The sequence below is a fragment of the Pungitius pungitius genome, chromosome 11, assembly GCF_949316345.1.
Source record: "Pungitius pungitius chromosome 11, fPunPun2.1, whole genome shotgun sequence".
Classification (NCBI taxonomy): Eukaryota; Metazoa; Chordata; class Actinopteri; order Perciformes; family Gasterosteidae; genus Pungitius; species Pungitius pungitius.
In genome coordinates, this window is record NC_084910.1 from 2,236,622 (window position 1) to 2,253,666 (window position 17,045).

The 17,045-nt window shown below is 44.6% G+C and overlaps 2 protein-coding genes across 2 annotated transcripts in view; one reads left to right on the top strand and one right to left on the bottom strand.

The window, feature by feature from the left end:
- Window positions 1-878: 878 nt before the first annotated feature.
- Window positions 879-13,350, top strand: ctnnb1 (catenin (cadherin-associated protein), beta 1). Its single transcript, XM_037453769.2, has 17 exons — window positions 879-1,041; window positions 6,641-6,689; window positions 7,236-7,460; window positions 7,553-7,806; window positions 7,897-8,135; window positions 8,476-8,677; window positions 8,765-8,909; window positions 9,057-9,160; window positions 9,350-9,484; window positions 9,639-9,842; window positions 10,190-10,348; window positions 10,491-10,610; window positions 10,873-11,023; window positions 11,216-11,337; window positions 11,428-11,488; window positions 12,141-12,390; window positions 12,611-13,350. Exons 2-16 carry the CDS (start codon window positions 6,677-6,679, stop codon window positions 12,353-12,355), a joined length of 2,349 nt encoding a protein of 782 aa, XP_037309666.1. The 5' UTR covers window positions 879-1,041; window positions 6,641-6,676; the 3' UTR covers window positions 12,356-12,390; window positions 12,611-13,350.
- ulk4 (unc-51 like kinase 4) overlaps window positions 13,341-17,045 on the bottom strand; it is a 74,542-nt gene continuing 70,837 nt past the window's right edge. Inside the window, exon 37 of the mRNA XM_062565757.1 lies at window positions 13,341-14,118. Within this exon, the coding sequence (XP_062421741.1) occupies window positions 14,037-14,118 (82 nt within the window). The 3' untranslated portion in view covers window positions 13,341-14,036. The remainder of the gene's footprint in view (window positions 14,119-17,045) is intronic.

Genomic DNA, 17,045 nt, shown 5'->3' on the forward strand with positions numbered 1-17,045 from the left:
ACAAACAAAACCGGGTCTCTTTCAGGAACCATTTTTGAAATACTGACAGTCACTAATTCACAAATGAATTGATTATACAGGGTGCCCCAACCTGCAAAGAAACCCAGCTTCTTCTTTTTCAACTGTTCAACTACTGCCCATTTTCTTTGAGGTTCTGCTCGCTGAATTTCCCCATGTATGATGCTATAATAACAATTTGAATGGGCAGCAGCGTGTTAGTCTTAGTGAACGTAAAAAAACACTCTTGAGACTGCCAACAGTTGACAACCAGTGCAAGTGTAATAAAATGTATCTCCTTGTTGAAATTACTGTCCATCATTGTGTTTTAATCAACGTAACTTGATCATTAGCATCATCTACATATCTTTTTAAAATAGCTAAATGTGTGACATGTGAACCCACACGTTGTCTTCCGTTACTAACTTTTCATTATTGTGTTTAATAATTATTGTCTAGACAATATATTTTTTTCCAGATATATCTGTGAGACAAAGTGGCCACAGCAGTAATGATGTTGGTATTGTAACATACTGGTTCACCATGTACTGAAAATATGCTCTTTTTCACAGTCTAAGAGGTTTAACTTTGGAAATGAATCGATTCATTTTTGTAGTTCGCCGGAACATCATTCAATTGTGTATCCATACTCGTGCTTTATACCTAGACTGCAAATAGCCCTTTTCATTAAATCGTGTGAAACTCCAAACAAAGGTATACATGTACTATGGTGTTTAATCAAGCGTGCTGACACGCAAGAGTGACATAAATCAAAGAAGAAACATTATTGCGAGTCTCTACTTTATTCGTGCGCACGGCAGGATATGCAACCACTGGAGGTGTTCTCCGGCCTATATAAACGTGCCGCCATCTTACATTTTCCAGTTTCTGCTGTTCCGGCCAAGTCATTATTGACTGACTGCGGAGGGTGTGGACGAGGGCTCCTCGCTGACGCTCGCCTTCACGTTATCATTCACTTTTTCCACTCCTGAGAGGTTTTTACTCCCCGGGACCCGAGGAGAAGGACTTCCCGTGTTGACAAGGGTAGGCTTCAACATTTAAACTCTCGTGCTGTACCGAGCTTCTCCCTCTTTTCCCGTCGGGCTCCCTCTGAACAGCCGAAAGGAATGGAGCCGTGTGTGTGGTGTGCGGGGCCGGCCGGGATGCTGCCGCAGCTAGCGAGGCAGCGGCTCTCACGCCAGGTATTTGGGATTCGCCGGCCGCTGTCCGGTGGGAACACAGCTGCTCCACCGCCGGTGACCACCGACCCAACGGCTGCCGCGTGCGGCCGAGACCGACCGTTACTAACTTCGATTACGGTTAACGGTCGCTGGCTGGTCCGACGGACACCGTCGCCGTCCGGGAGACGCGCGCTGACGTTTTTTTTTCTTCCGGCTTTTTGGGACGGAGCGTTGATGTTGTGTTTCTCGCATGTTTCTGAGTAGTTAAGCTAACCTTAACTCCTGCTGGCACACTTAACGCTGCCGCATTCCTCGACTCGGGCTCGTGTTGGTTTCACCTTCGGGTCGGTTGTTTTTGTAAGTGGTTCCGCGTGAGCGAAACGGATGATGTGCGGCGAAAACCGGGGCGTGTTTTGCCCGGTAACTTCTAACTCGTTTAAATACGTTGGCAGCTGGTGAAGTAACATTAGCTCAAACATTTCCCTCAAAGTTGGAAGTTGGTCAAACCGAAGCTCGTTGGACAACTCGGGACGTCAAATCGAGCACGTTGCTGTAGACGAGTGGTTAGAATGTACGTTCACTTTGCGTCTGGAGCCGGTGATTACGGTTTTCCTCTCGTCCTTTTTTAAACAAAGACCGACAAAATTCCTTCGAGTCCTTGTGCTTTTTGTGAGGAGGAGGAGGACGTCGAGGAGGAGCCAGTGTGTGAAATCTGAGTCGCGGATGTCGGGGAGTCAGGGGCAGCTCGCAGCTGTGGGACAACTATACATTATTGGGGTAATTGCTACGTGTCGATCCGCTGCGTGTATTCCTCACACATCCCCCTGATGGGCGGAGAGCAACCTGCGGGGCAACCTGCGGAGAGCAACCTGCGGGGCAACCTGCGGGGCAACCTGACCAAGTCGCACAGCTCGCTGTTTTTTCGCCAAACCGGCGTTGGAACCGGCTTCAGTCGGTGCCGGTGTTTTTCATGTGGTTCAGCGGCACTAGATGACGTTGTTATAGAGTTGTAGGAAACGATTGAAGGGCTGGTGAGATGTACCTGTGGGTGGAGGATGTCGACGTCTCATCCGGCGGCTCCAGGCTTGTTTTTTGGGGGGGCCACGAAACCTCTAAAACCCCGAAATGTTTAGTTTACCTAAATCGTGGGGAGGGATAGGTTTAAAGAACAAATGCGATTTTATTTCCCAGAAATCACTGCACTCTTTTTAAAAATGTGTTTATATATTTAGTTTACGTGTTTTGGTGAAATCCCCTATCATATTACACAATGGAAACTGACGAGCCAATCACCTCCTCGGCTAAATATCCGGTACCGTGTAGGTGTTAGCCCACCGTGGACATCGGAGACCGGTAGTGCTAAATGTAACGCAAGATAATCTTTTGGGCATCTTTGCCGTAGTTTTGGCTAATATTGTAATTTGCATTCCTTGCCAAAGGTAATATACACGTATGAGACAGATTTTTAAATCTACTAATCTGTGACAATAGGTGTTATTTAACCTTAATTTTTTTTTCTTCAAAGATTTGTCGTCATTAGGGCTCCATTGGTAGAGGAAAAAAAGGTTAGTGTTCCATTGAGATTGATCTGAATTAGGGAAAGTCAACATCCTATGGGAATTGCTTGGCTATTTCCTGGAACTGGTGTTTTTACTGGGGCATTGAGTATCTTCCAGTTAAACCACAGGGCTGGGAGCTGCAGGCATAGAGCGTGTTGTTGCTGCTGACCCTGCACATCACCAGGATAACGTTGAAGCCTGTGGCAGCCTCCATCTCTCCACCCGTGCACAATGCACAGCCGGTGTGGGCCATTAACTAAATGTGGATGTAGTAAACTCTGCAGTGTTTTCTTCTGCTTGAGAAGAAATGGAGCTCTTTTGATGTCCTGGTCTCAATACAAATGATTATTTTTCCTTTAACCCGAGCCCACTGTTCCCTCTAACAAATAAAATCAATGTTATTTAAACAGCAACAGCATCTCAGTGCAATTGAAATAAAAATGACTGCGGGCCAAAAAATGGAAATGCAATTTTTGTGTGATTCCAAAACGGATTTATTTTTTGAAAATGACTTTTCTTAATAGGGTAAACCTCCAGGCTTACCTGGACTTAATTCGTCACGCATATGCTGACAAAATGGATTTCTTTTTGTTTATGCCCCACGAAATGATTGCGTTTAGATGTCCAAAGCTGCCTCAAATTCCACATATGAACTTACTTTGTCTTTTACACCTCCCATGATTGGCCTAATAAGTAATGTAACTGAGGATTACTTTGTGTTCATGCTTATGTTTTATATATATATATATATCATATTAATCTGATTTGAAGTTGATTAGCTATATTTCTTTTACGCTTGCCCCCAAGCTTCTGATGTGCCAAGATCATTGGTTAAACTATTAGACTGTGTCACATTGGCCCTATAATAGCTTACTGTTCACCTCATTTTATTTGTGTGGTTTGGAATGAAGCCATCTCTTGATTGCTGTCAGTCATCTGGCTTCATGCTGTATGCTTCATTTCCTTGTGCGCAGTGTAGCACTGCTCATGGTGCCTCCTTGTAGAAGATGAATCTATACTATTGCAGGGGGTGTCTTCATGGTTGAAATGGACTTCTTTCATGTATTTCATTTTCTTCCCTTTGTTACTATTGGGGTCCCAGCTTTGTGCTTCATCCATCTCTGTTGATAAATGTTATCAGTTGTATTCCCTGAGCCCTGAATAGAGCCAGCCTAATGGATTAAATGGGCCCTTGTTCTGTTCTGTGTGGCAGCGCATAAGCAAACCCCTTCCTAACAAATAGTTGCAGCGTTTCACCTTTTTTTGTTGTCGCTTCAGGTTTGTGGTTCACACATTGCTGAACTGTGGCTTTCTGTAGGAACACAATGTTTTTCATTACTATGTCCAGGAACCAGACTAAAGGGCACCATTCTTAGCTGCCCGGTTCTTTGCTGGAGCAGTAAGCCTGTCATTTGAATGTTGACCTGGGACAGAAGCTCTGGTTACGTTGCACTTCAAAGAACTTTGTTGGCATCCATATTTCTCTCTTACTTTTTTTTGTGTTCCTAGAAGATGGTGTGTTTTTAATGTGACGTTGTAAACCTCATTTCGTCCCACATACGACTGAAGCCATACAACTATGGTAACTGGTGTCAGTCATTAGACGTCTGGTTTCAATTGTATGGCTTTTAACCCGACCAGGCCCAGCTCTACATATTGGATTTCATGTCTGGCTTCAAAGAAAACCTTGTGTTTGTGGCCCAGCTGCCAGCCTGATATCAAGGAACTCTGACCGTCCAGACACAAGAAGCACATTACAGTAGAGTGACTTATGGGCGACGCTGCTATTTGTATGTCCCAATTGGAGACCAGGCTTTGCTGGTTTGCCCATTAAAAAAAATACATCTGGCGATAAAGACCCACATTTTCCACAAGTGCAAATAAGAAATGGTTTCCCTGTGCACTCTGTATGCAGCCTTGTACGGGGCATATGGATCCCATTAGGGCAGGACTGGGTTATGTGAGGGCAGGACGGTGTGTAAATGGTGAATGAGTTGTGTTTTTGTGGTTAAAGCATCAGCTTTGTAGCCTCACTCTAGTTTGTGATTTTGGACACAAGAAATTCACAGCGAAAACATGAGTGGTTTTTCTTATTGGAAGCCATTTAACTCCACTTTAACTGGCACTTGTGTCTTTTCACCAGAATATGCCTGGCTGTTGTGTATTTTATCCCTTATCAAAATTGAATTTTGTGTTGTTTCTGTACTTTGTTGTTAACTTCAATGATGCCATTTGGAGGATAACTTGTATAGAGCATTTTCAAGTAGGATACTGCACAGGTTCTGTTTGTACAATGTTTGATGTAAGATCCTAAAGCGTAAAGCAGGCAGCTCACGTCTGCTTAAGATCACCAAGGACTGTTTTGATAAATGCTGATCAACATTCCTATCATACAAATGTTGCTTTGTGAGTGGTGCATTTTCTAAAGCACAGAGGGAGCCATTGTCGATCAGTTAACCACCTTGCACCTCTTTGGCCAAAGATTTTTTCCCTTTGGTTTGAAGAGGAAAAAATGACTGCATGTAGGAAATGTCTAACAAGCGACAAGATAGTGGAGTGATGTGTTATTTTCTGATCGGAGACCTGAAATAATCAAGATGATGACCCTGCATGCTGTCTGATAAAGTACTGCAGTGATTTAGGCTTGTGATGTAACATTTCCTGTCGGTATGTAAAACCAATGTCAACTTACACAAAAAAAGCAGATTTTGAAATGATGCTGATGGGATTTCTTTACCGTAAAGCATATTGGTTAATGCAGTCTTTGGGTGAATTAAAGATACCTCTGATAGACCGTATTTCTCAATGAACGCACTTTTGTTCTATTACAACCTCCGAATTTGGTTTGTTGTTGACCACATAGAAATCTGTGTTGTTGTCCCTACATCTAACCTGAAAACAGTTACCCAGTGGTACACCTGCCGCGTCAAAGTGTCAGTGTTCAGAAATGGAATCTAACTCATTTACTTCCCATGGGGACAGGTGGAAAATACGTGGCCAGATATTATTTTCCTAGAAAAAGTAGGTTTTTGGATTGTATTGATTGATCATCTTTTGTTGTGACTTGAGTGCTCTGTCGTGTAAGGACATCATGCTGATGCTGAGGTCTGGACATGCGTTGTGGTCAAATTGTATCTTGCAAGTCAATGGTTTTAACTCTGTTACCTTAATCAGTGGTTGGTCACCCTGCTTTCTCTGGGACGGTTTGGACTCTTTGTTTCCTAGCCAGTCTTCAGTGTACCTGTTTTAATGGGTGTCCAAACTGGTACACCATGATTTAAAAGGTTTTTATCTCTAGTTTTATTTAGGGCTAATATTGAAATAAAGGTAAATGCGTACAAAAGATCTCAGATTCTATGACTACACAGCCCCACTTCTGTCTGAAAGGCCATTATTTTTATTCTCCATCTTTTAACGGTCATAGTGTATTTCTTGAGTATAAATTGTAAATACTATTTTTTTTTTTCTCAAGATCCCATGTGTATTTTTGAAATAACCCCCCCTCCCAATCTCCACCTTTCTGCTTCAACTGCCAGTGTTTACTTTCCTGCAGAATGTGGTTTGGGCTTCAAAGCCAGCTCAAGAATGCGTCTGCCCTCCTCCCTTCTGCTGCTCCACATCCCTCGTCCTTTCCCACCTAAATAGTTTCTCGCTGATACATTTAATGGTGGCTTTTTGCAGCTGGCATTTGCATGTCTGAGGGAGTCCAGGAAAGGATAGAGAGTACTCTTCTGCACTATTCTTCTGAACCAACACAGACTTCTTTTTTTTTCTTCTATTGTTACCTCTGCTGTGATCTTCTTTTTAATGGTCCGCTATTTGACTGTAAGGAAAGGAGTGAGTGGACGTTGGGCCCGATGCCTCCGAGCCTGTTGGACTGACTGGTTTCCCTCCTGTTTTCAGATCAGGAAGCTGTCGGCTGCGGTTTGAGAAAGGAACATGGCTTCCCAGGGTGAGGCGGCAGTTTTCAGACACACACTCAAACTCTTTCACCTCCTCGCTTCCTCCCGTTTGATCATTTCTCTCCCTCACTGGTATACTAACGCTCATTGACTAGTGGGCAATATGTTAAACTGTCTCTGTGCAGATTTATGTTCTCATTAGAGAAAAGGGAATTGGTTATTGATTTCAATTTAAAACTTGGAGCATATGTAATATCCAACTTGAATGAAGAGATTTAATTGCTAAACCACGCACCATTAAAGTGTGAATCTGAAGAAATGGCAAGAGAAGCAGATTAGAAATACATTTTTATTTAGTGGTTATGAACTAAAATGAGTTTGAAATCAATGTAAAACGCTTAATTGATTATTTTTATCAAGCAAAAATGTGGTATCCATCGTTTAGATGGTTGAAACTACACGGTTTCTTCAAAATTGTAAAGCCGACAAAAGCTTTAGATTCATTGTGCTCACCTTGTTTATAAAGTCAACTGCTATAGGGTTGGTTGGACTAACACTCCCTAATGTTTCTTCATTATGTCCATGATCCATTCCAGCTGATCTGATGGAATTGGACATGGCCATGGAGCCGGACCGTAAGGCCGCCGTCAGTCACTGGCAGCAACAGTCTTACCTGGATTCAGGCATCCACTCGGGGGCCACCACAACAGCCCCCTCTCTCAGTGGGAAGGGCAACCCCGAAGAAGACGATGTCGACAACCAAGTCATGTATGAGTGGGAGCAGGGCTTCAACCAGAACTTTGCCCCGGAACAAGTTCAAGGTAGGTCTTAATAGTCCTTTGAGGAAGACACTTGTGGCTCCAATGGCGCATTGAATCCCAATCTAACGCAACTGTTCTTGTGTCTCTACTAGACATAGATGGTCAGTACGCCATGACACGTGCACAGCGGGTGCGTGCAGCAATGTTCCCAGAGACTCTTGAGGAGGGCATGCAGATCCCCTCCACACAGTATGAAGCAGCAAACCCCACCAATGTTCAGAGGCTGGCAGAGCCCTCGCAAATGCTCAAACACGCTGTGGTCAACCTGATCAACTACCAAGATGATGCAGAACTGGCAACCAGAGCGATACCGGAGCTCACTAAACTACTCAATGATGAGGACCAGGTAGTTGCCCTTAAACTGCCTGAGCATCGGCTTTCAATTGTTTGTTGTTTTGTTCGGGTTATTCCCTAACATGTACGCCTGTCCCACCAGGTCGTAGTAAACAAAGCAGCGGTGATGGTCCACCAGCTCTCAAAGAAAGAAGCGTCTCGCCACGCCATCATGCGCTCTCCTCAGATGGTGTCGGCCATTGTCAGGACCATGCAGAACACGAACGACGTGGAGACGGCTCGCTGCACCGCAGGAACTCTCCACAACCTGTCCCACCACAGAGAGGGCCTGCTGGCTATTTTCAAGTCAGGAGGAATTCCGGCTCTCGTTAAAATGCTCGGGTATGTGTGAGGAGGATGGAGGGGTCCCGTATTTGGCTGGTCACCAGGAAGGCAGGAAACTATGGGATGTTTACACTGTTGGTGGAAACAATTTGTTTTGGCCCAAAACAGATTTTTTTTGTAATCCAGAGCTTTTCAAAAGCATAACTTCTGGCTGGTACTATTTGACACAGTAGCCTATGAAATGTGTTAAGAGAAACATGAAAGTTTGCATCTGGGTGAAAACTCATCAAAGGCTGAAGAGAAGGACCTTTGAGGAGAAACCTAATCAAGCACATTTCTATTTGGGGATATTTCCCAGTGGGACAGTAATCTAATTCAGCCTCTGTTTGTTCTGCAGTTCACCCGTCGACTCTGTCCTGTTCTACGCCATTACTACTCTCCACAACCTCCTCCTGCACCAGGAAGGAGCCAAGATGGCTGTGCGTTTAGCTGGGGGTCTTCAGAAAATGGTGGCTCTGCTCAACAAGACTAATGTCAAGTTCTTGGCCATCACCACGGACTGTCTCCAGATCCTGGCCTATGGAAACCAGGAAAGCAAGGTGTGTGTGATGAATCGGTCTCTCCTCATCCTGCCACTTGAACCACATCGAGTCCCGTAACCGGTTTGTGCTTACTCCTGTGTGTAGTTGATCATCTTGGCCAGTGGGGGCCCACAGGCACTGGTCAACATTATGAGGACTTACACCTACGAGAAGTTGTTGTGGACGACGAGCCGCGTTCTCAAAGTCCTGTCGGTCTGCTCCAGTAACAAGCCGGCCATTGTTGAAGCGGGTAAGTTTGGCCTCCTAAACGATTCCATGAGCCTTGTTTACCAAAGATTCTTTCAGCTTATTTCAAATGTTTAGTCAAGCATTTGGGAATCAGGACTTTTTGGTCCATGCATATGTAAACAACCCGTATCTTTGTCCCCCGGCCCAGGAGGCATGCAGGCTCTGGGGCTCCATCTGACGGACCCCAGCCAGAGACTGGTTCAGAACTGTCTCTGGACCCTCAGGAACTTATCAGATGCTGCCACCAAACAGGTGATGCCCACTGCCCCTTGTACTAATATTGAAATTGTATTTTGTCAGTGAGTAACTCGGTAGAAGTCCAACTTGCGTTTTTTGTTTGTTTGAAAGTCATCTGGGTACCGATTCTTCTCCATGCTTTTGATTCTGCATATCAAGCCGTCCTCTTGGTCTCCTACTCACTAAGTTTGTCTTCCTCTCCAGGAGGGGATGGAGGGTCTCTTAGGAACTCTGGTCCAGCTGCTCGGCAGTGACGACATTAACGTGGTGACCTGTGCTGCTGGCATCCTGTCTAACCTGACCTGCAACAACTACAAGAACAAGATGATGGTCTGCCAGGCGAGTGCACACATTTACTGTTCTCACATGGTCTGCTTAATGCTAGGACCACACAATTAAAATTTCAACATGGTTTTAAACTTGTATGTTGTAAACACGATGCGTGCGTCTCTGATGTCTTCATTAATCCGTAATGCCACCTGTTTCAATGCAGGTCGGGGGAATTGAGGCATTGGTTCGCACGGTGCTTCGGGCCGGAGACAGAGAAGACATCACCGAACCGGCTATTTGTGCCCTCCGTCACCTCACATCCCGACACCAGGACGCTGAGATGGCTCAAAATGCAGTCCGACTGCACTACGGCCTGCCCGTCGTCGTCAAATTACTGCATCCACCATCACACTGGCCACTGATTAAGGTAATCGCAGAGGCATACGCCGCTTATCACTGTGTCGGCCATTGGGTGTCTTTAGGACGATTAGAAGCGACTAAAACCTGTACAAGAGGCTCAGTCTAATTAAGCAGGTTGAAAACATTGAGTTCTGGCATGCAGTAACGTGTAGTGCATTGTACAGATGGATTTAAAAAAAGCTAGTCCCAAATAACCCAATCCATGAAGTCCCAAAGAAGCATTTCTAAGCAAACATTGAATGTCTTTAATGTTCTTAACTGGCTGTGGCTCTTTGTCAGATGTGACCAATGACTACCTACACTTGCAGTTTAGTCCCGCCTTGATTGCCATTAATGCCCCGTGTCCCTCCACAGGCTACAGTGGGTCTGATCCGTAACCTGGCTCTCTGCCCTGCGAACCACGCTCCTCTGAGGGAGCAAGGCGCCATCCCCAGACTGGTCCAGCTGCTGGTCAGAGCCCACCAGGACACACAGAGACGCACCAGCATGGGGGGCACGCAGCAGCAGTTTGTGGTGAGCGCCGACCCGCGCAGCAATATTAACGTAGAAGACGTGTAGAAAGCGTAAAGATCCCAGAAACACGTGTGCGACTTGCTCGTCGTAAAAAGCCAAGGGGCTCCCTGCAGTCCGAACCTGACGGCGTGTTTGTCTTTAGGAGGGAGTACGCATGGAGGAAATAGTGGAGGGCTGCACAGGAGCACTTCACATCCTGGCCAGAGACGTCCACAACAGAATAGTCATCAGAGGACTCAACACCATTCCACTCTTTGTACAGGTACAACGAATACCCTCTTGATTTATTGTCCTCAACAAGGGAATGAGCTTCCGGGAATTGATGTCATTTAAATGCCATTTGGATTTGATCATAAATATTAGAAATGTAAGTTGTGTCATATTGAGGCAATACTATTAACCCTCCTGGAACAACCCTGGCAAGTTAAGTTCAATTAATTGCACCACCTGTGCTTTTACTCAATGCGTCGCTGCTTGTTGCCCCCTTCAGACGGTTTGAGTACATGTGTTTTGTGTGTGTGCAGCTGTTGTATTCCCCCATTGAGAACATCCAGCGTGTAGCAGCGGGCGTCCTGTGTGAGCTGGCTCAGGACAAAGAGGCTGCTGAGGCTATCGAGGCCGAGGGAGCCACCGCTCCACTCACTGAGCTGCTGCACAGCCGCAACGAAGGAGTTGGTATGTTGGCAAAAAACACCCAGTCATCCATAAGGAGAATGCTATGCACATGTTCAGAATATCAAGTGCAGCTCAAGTTTTTAAAAATTTGTATCGATGTAGTCATGTGAGGAAACATTTACTGTAACTAAGCCTGGAAGTGGCCCCTCTCTGCTGTAGCATTGCAGTAAGTTGCGTTTTGTCTCTCCTCAGCTACCTATGCTGCAGCGGTTCTGTTCCGCATGTCGGAGGACAAGCCCCAAGACTACAAGAAACGTCTCTCTGTGGAACTCACCAGCTCGCTCTTCAGGACTGAGCCCATGGCCTGGAATGAGGTATGAAACCATCAAGGCAGCAGTTTTTGAATTGCTTTACTGAATGTCAAAATGTAACTTCAATCCATTTCTACCTGTGTTGTTCTGCAGACTGGAGACATAGGTTTGGATATTGGAGCACAGGGAGAGCCTCTTGGCTACAGACAGGAAGGTAAGGCGCCTCTCTTGTTGTGACTCCCATGATGACCTCAGCAGGAGACGTGAGCATCAGGCATTAGTCCTTCTAGACTTAAATCCTGTTCTAGACATGCTGATCGTCCTAATTATTGCAGAGGACACGATTTGCAGTGTAAGGGGATACTTTACTAATTTGAAGGGCAATAATGTGTTGAAGTTGTGGCTGAAGATCGATTTCTCGCCGCTGTCACCCTGGCGGCTCTAAGAAATGCCGAACTGTGGCTTTTGCGTTAATGGCACAGTTGGTCGAGTGTCCTTGGACTTTGGGCTGTGTACTGATCAATAGGCGACGAGTCCAGGGTTGGCAGCTTATTTTTAATTTAGTGCTGCGGGCCAACATTTCAGCACTAAGCGCTTTAGGCGGCTCTGGGCCGGTCTGATGAAAGCAGGCTCTGCTGGTAGACGTCTTGGAGAAGATCTCGGCAGATGGATTTCTGCTGGAGGAAGCAAACCAAACGCAGTGAACTGAGCTGGATTCAGTTCAAAGTTCCTCACAGCTGTGGTTTTGTCTGATGGAGGTGTGCTGTGTTGTGTTTGAATCATCGTACTACTGTGTGAAGCTTGGTTTGTTAACATGCTTCTAACAGCCGCTCTGCTTCCCCCGCCTCTCCCTCCATTCCTCTCAGACCCAAGCTACCGTTCCTTCCATTCAGGGGGTTATGTAGCGGACTCAATGGGTATGGAGCCCATGATGGACCATGATCTGGGTGGGGTCCACCACCCCGTCCAGGACTACGCCCCTGTGGATGGGCTGCCTGACCTGGGACACGCCCAGGAGCTGATAGAGGGGCTGCCACCCGGAGACTCCAACCAACTGGCCTGGTTTGATACCGACCTGTAAATGTCAAGCCCACATTAAACTTCACTTTCTACTAGGTAAGAAAGCTTCAGTGGCTGCAAAGTAAAAAGTACTAGTCTGAGGAGGTACTCACTGTGGCTGCTGCATGTTTGGACTGCTCCCCTAATTGTAAAGCTGTGTTTGATCTGCATGTGTTTGCTGTGTGTGTTTGATCTGTGTGTGTGTGGTCTTAACCAACATCTGTTTGTCTCTTCTCTCTCTCCTCCCCCCAACCCTATCACTCTGCGTCCTTTGTAGCTGTATCATGTGATCTGGATGAACCTGCATTGTGATTCGCCCATATGGAGGAGGCGGGGTTTCAGAAAGTGCCTGAAGAAGACTCAACAACAGCGAGCAGAGTTTCCTGTCTATGGGAACTCCATTGGGACAAACTAGATTTAAGTGCGGTTCTGTTCTGGTCTCAGCCTGATGGTCGGCTGACTTCAAATCCTGACATGACACACAAATTTTTGAAAGATGCTTTTATGTACTGTTTTTCATTTTTACCTAATTTCGTTTATTTTTTCTTCCCTCAAGTCTATAATGGTACAAAGTTATTTTTTTCATTATCCTGTATAATAACTCATCTGTTTTTCCAGCCCCTTGTATTTTAAGTCTCTTGTAGTGTTGAGGTTTCTTCTTTTTAATGGTAATGCTCCATCCAAGTAAAAAAATCTGATCACATTTTAAATGGTGTCCAAACACTAAAGTTAATCAGTTGAATTAATTGTATTCTGAAGTGTAACATTGTGTAGCTTTTGTATAAAAAAACATGAATTGGAAATCATGGTCCAAATATCGAGCTATTTTCTTGCTTTAAAGGTGGACACTGACGTGTCTGTGCTGTTCCAAAGGGGGTGTAGCTGACCTAGCTGGATGGGTGTGGCTGGAGGAGGGCTCTTATTGGTCTACTGTTACTAAGGGGAAGGTAGTAGTAAGAGGGGCTGGTTGCTGTAGCCTGCTGTGTTCTGAAACAATAAAATGGACATGTCATTTCACCCGGACGGCTCTGCGTCTCATTTCAAACACCCTGGATCCACAGGACGATTTTGGTGTCACGTTTCTTAAGACTAGACAAATAGTCACTGCTGCTATAATACAGCATCAGGACTTCAAAGGTGAGGCGTGAACAGCTGTGATGAATACATCCACCTGCAGAGGCCATGCAGCAGGAGGCCACCTCAGTCCACCGGCTTCGTCATGTCCAAATGCAGTGAGTTCAACTTGTGGATGATGGACAGCTGGATCAGCACAGAGTTTCTAGGAAGACGGAACTCTAACCAACATACTCCACCCTGTTGAGGATTCTGACTTTGCTGCAACATCAGACCTGTTATTGGTGTATGTGTGTGTGTGTGTGTGTGTGTGTGTAAGATGGCAGTGGGTTTTGAGACCAACCTGGAGGCAGTTTACCTGTTTTAATTTAGCTGTCTGCAATCTCTAACTATCCCTCTGCGTTGAGCCAATTTGCACATTAATGTGATCTGACACAATCAAGTGTACTCGGGTCTCAAGATTTAGCCACCAGTCCCAATATAACAGATCAAACTAGAGACAAAGTGGTAAATCTAGTTTTATTCTAAGTGACAATCCATAGATGTAAAGTTTACCTGAAGATAATTCTACCAGTCATGAGTTTCTTTATGGTTCTAAGGTGATGAAATGTTGGATGGCTGTGGTTTGCTTAATCTTTAACTGAAATGTTCTGCTGTCCAGAGATCTCTTGGAGGATTTCCACAGCAAGTGGGGTCACATCACCTGGACACCTGAGTGAGAGAAACAAAAACAAATCAATGAGGAGTTTTCATGACCATTTTCAATATGCTCGACATACTTTACTATGACTATTATAAAATGACCATTAATCAGCCTACTATGTTCTGTGACATAACCTTCACTTTTTTTCTACATGCTATAGTATTACTGCCTTTTTTGACATTTGATGGATTAACAACAGTCTACTCAATAAAACTGATAATTCATTTTAACCAGTTAAAATGGAAGCACTTTTAAAAGCAAATTTATATAACTACGCTTTTCTAATCTCCACAGCACTCATGAGTGGTAAAGCACACGCGCACCGGAAAATAATACGTGAGACATTTCTATTTTTGAAGAAGAGCATTTGAAATGTGGTCAGCGAGACCACGGCCGTGGACCAAGAACTGTCTTTTGTCTCCCCTGAGGGGGACAACCAGCAGGTTGCACAACTCTTAAGAGCAAACTTACCCCCTCGCATCCAAAGTGGAGGCACAGAAAATATAAAAGCGCAAGCTGATCGATCTGTTGAATTTCTTACATTCGCTGCCCAACAATGCATCTGAAAAAAAAATCAAAAAGCGGGAGAACTTATACAGTTCAAAGGTCTTGGTACTACACTGACTATCAATACTTTATCAAGATGTAATGTCTGTCATGAATTATAAACTGGAGGAAAACGGGATGCACTTTCTAATGACTTCATCTCTCTGTAGAATCAATATAAAAAGGTAAAGAATGATTCATTTAGGTGCCCAAGAGGTAGCTGTTGACATACATTTAAAAAAAGGGGAGATTTTACTTTAATTGAAGTCAATGAATCTACCACAGACCTCCATCATCATTACTTCTTAAATTAGCCTGGGTAGTTGCAGTGAAGGTTGCTGTTCTCTCATTCAGCGGCCTTGTTGAGTCGACCCTTGGTGGCTGATATTTGTCTATGCACATTCAACACAATGCTACAGTACTATGTCTATGAATCTAAATCTGAAAATAAAAACAAAGGTTTTATAAAATAGTGATATTGTAGTTTGCTAAAAGCATCCAACTGCTCAGACCCGAGAGAGGATGTAATCTTCCCGTCCTCTGTCCCTCTCGCTCCTCTGCACTTTTAAGACCTGGAGGGAGAAGCCCCCCCTTTAGTAGATTAAAAATACAATTAACTTAATTACCAGCACTCCCACAGGCCTTCAAAATCCTTGAAAGTTGTTGAGTACAGAAAGTTTTAAGACAGAGTGTGAGTTACTTAGTTAAGTCTTAAATTGACACTAAGCAGCTGCTCAGAGGACAGCAGAATATTAAACCATTGGTTTCAGATTACAGTGAATATATATATTTTAGGGCCGGGACTCGATTAAAAACATTAATCTAATTAATTAGAGGCTTTGTAATTAATTAATCGAAATTAATCGCATTTTAATTGCATAAATATTTGACCTGAGAACAGTGAGAAGTAATTTTTTTCACATGGATTTTTATTTTTGTTCAACCAATTCCAGCAGACAAGTGTGTTGTGTTGTGGATTCCAGCCTGAGAATCTATGAGAATTGAGGTTGGATTCAAAAGCATCAACAGGTGTGTGGTGGAACAGTGCAGGGAGATAGCAGGAAGGCTGAAGTGTGTAGGATCCTCAGTTCAAACCTGCTCTCTCAGAAGGAGGGTTTGGTTGCAGTCAGGGCTTCAAACTGTAAACTTTGAAACAGTTTTGAGGTTTAGTAAACAATCCCAAGGTCTAATATGAGAAACGGACACTATGAGGCATGTGCTTGAATAGCACAAGGGAACAACTGAAGGGCTGCAGGCTCCAACCTGCTGTCTGAGGTTGTGGGTTCATGCCCCTTCATGCAGACATCACTTCTGCTTTGAAAGAGTTTTGAGGTTTGAGTAGCAGTCTCAAGGTTAAACACAACAAACAAAGGATTGGTTAGTGTGTGGTGAATAAGCACACCGGAAGAGCTGCTGCCACAAGCCTGCACTGCATTTGGCGGTTGTGGGTTCAAGCCCAGTCTTGGGTTTGAGCCTTTGCCTTTACTTCAGGTTTGAGTAGCAATCTCAAGGTTAAATACAACAAACAAAGGATTTGTTAGTGTGTGGTGAAGTAGCACGGCGGAAGAGCTGCTGACAAAAGCCCCTGCACTGCACTTGAAGGTTGTGGGTTCAAGCCCAGATGTGGAAATAGTATTTATAAGAGTTTTAAAGTTTAACTCACATGCTCAAGATTAAATAGGAGAATCAAAGCTGGCAAAATGTGACCAGGACTGGTAGTGTAGGGGTGCAAGCTAGAGCCCAGAAGCCTCTGTACGCGCCGCCAGTGGGTTCAAAGCCCGCTCGTGCCAAGTCTTGAGCACACTACCGCGGAGGTAGTAGTGGGGGCATTGTCCCCACTGGTTGTTTCTGAGGAGTGAACCCTAGGGGTTATGCAGAAACACAAGGCGCGTTCACTTGAGTTATGAAGGCATTGTCAAGAATGATGGGGAATCTTTTGAATGATGAATTGAATTTGATGTTAATTGCTTTGCTTTAGCCTTTAGCACTTATTAGCCATGCTACGTAGCCTATAGGGTTCTACCTTTTTGACGGGAGAGAAGGCCGGATGAGTCAGTAAAGATGAGCAGATGTGTCTCATTCAGTGGTCACACTGACATGAAACTTATTACAGCCTCTGAGGGCATTTTTCAAGACAATCACGTTTGTCTACTTCAGGGCATCCTGTGGACAACCTTAAACTGACAGTCTGGCACAGGGTGTAGATTTGTTTACCCTTTTTAGTGCATCCACCCTCCAATTCTCTGTTACATTCAAATTCAACTCACTTGTGCCTTTACCAATGCAGGAAGGATGAATAGCATGGTTGATCCTCCAAGATGCACCAATCCGTCTCTGGGGCAATATCCCATTATGATTTTTTGTAAATGTCAGTTACCCAAAACTAAAG

What these genes read in the sequence shown, in the direction of transcription:
- ctnnb1 (XM_037453769.2), top strand. An exon ending in GCTCTCGTTAAAATGCTCGG is followed by an intron (nt 8,136 to 8,475) that starts GTATGTGTGAGG and finishes TTTGTTCTGCAG; the next exon opens with TTCACCCGTCGACTCTGTCC. An exon ending in GCCGGCCATTGTTGAAGCGG is followed by an intron (nt 8,910 to 9,056) that starts GTAAGTTTGGCC and finishes CCCCCGGCCCAG; the next exon opens with GAGGCATGCAGGCTCTGGGG.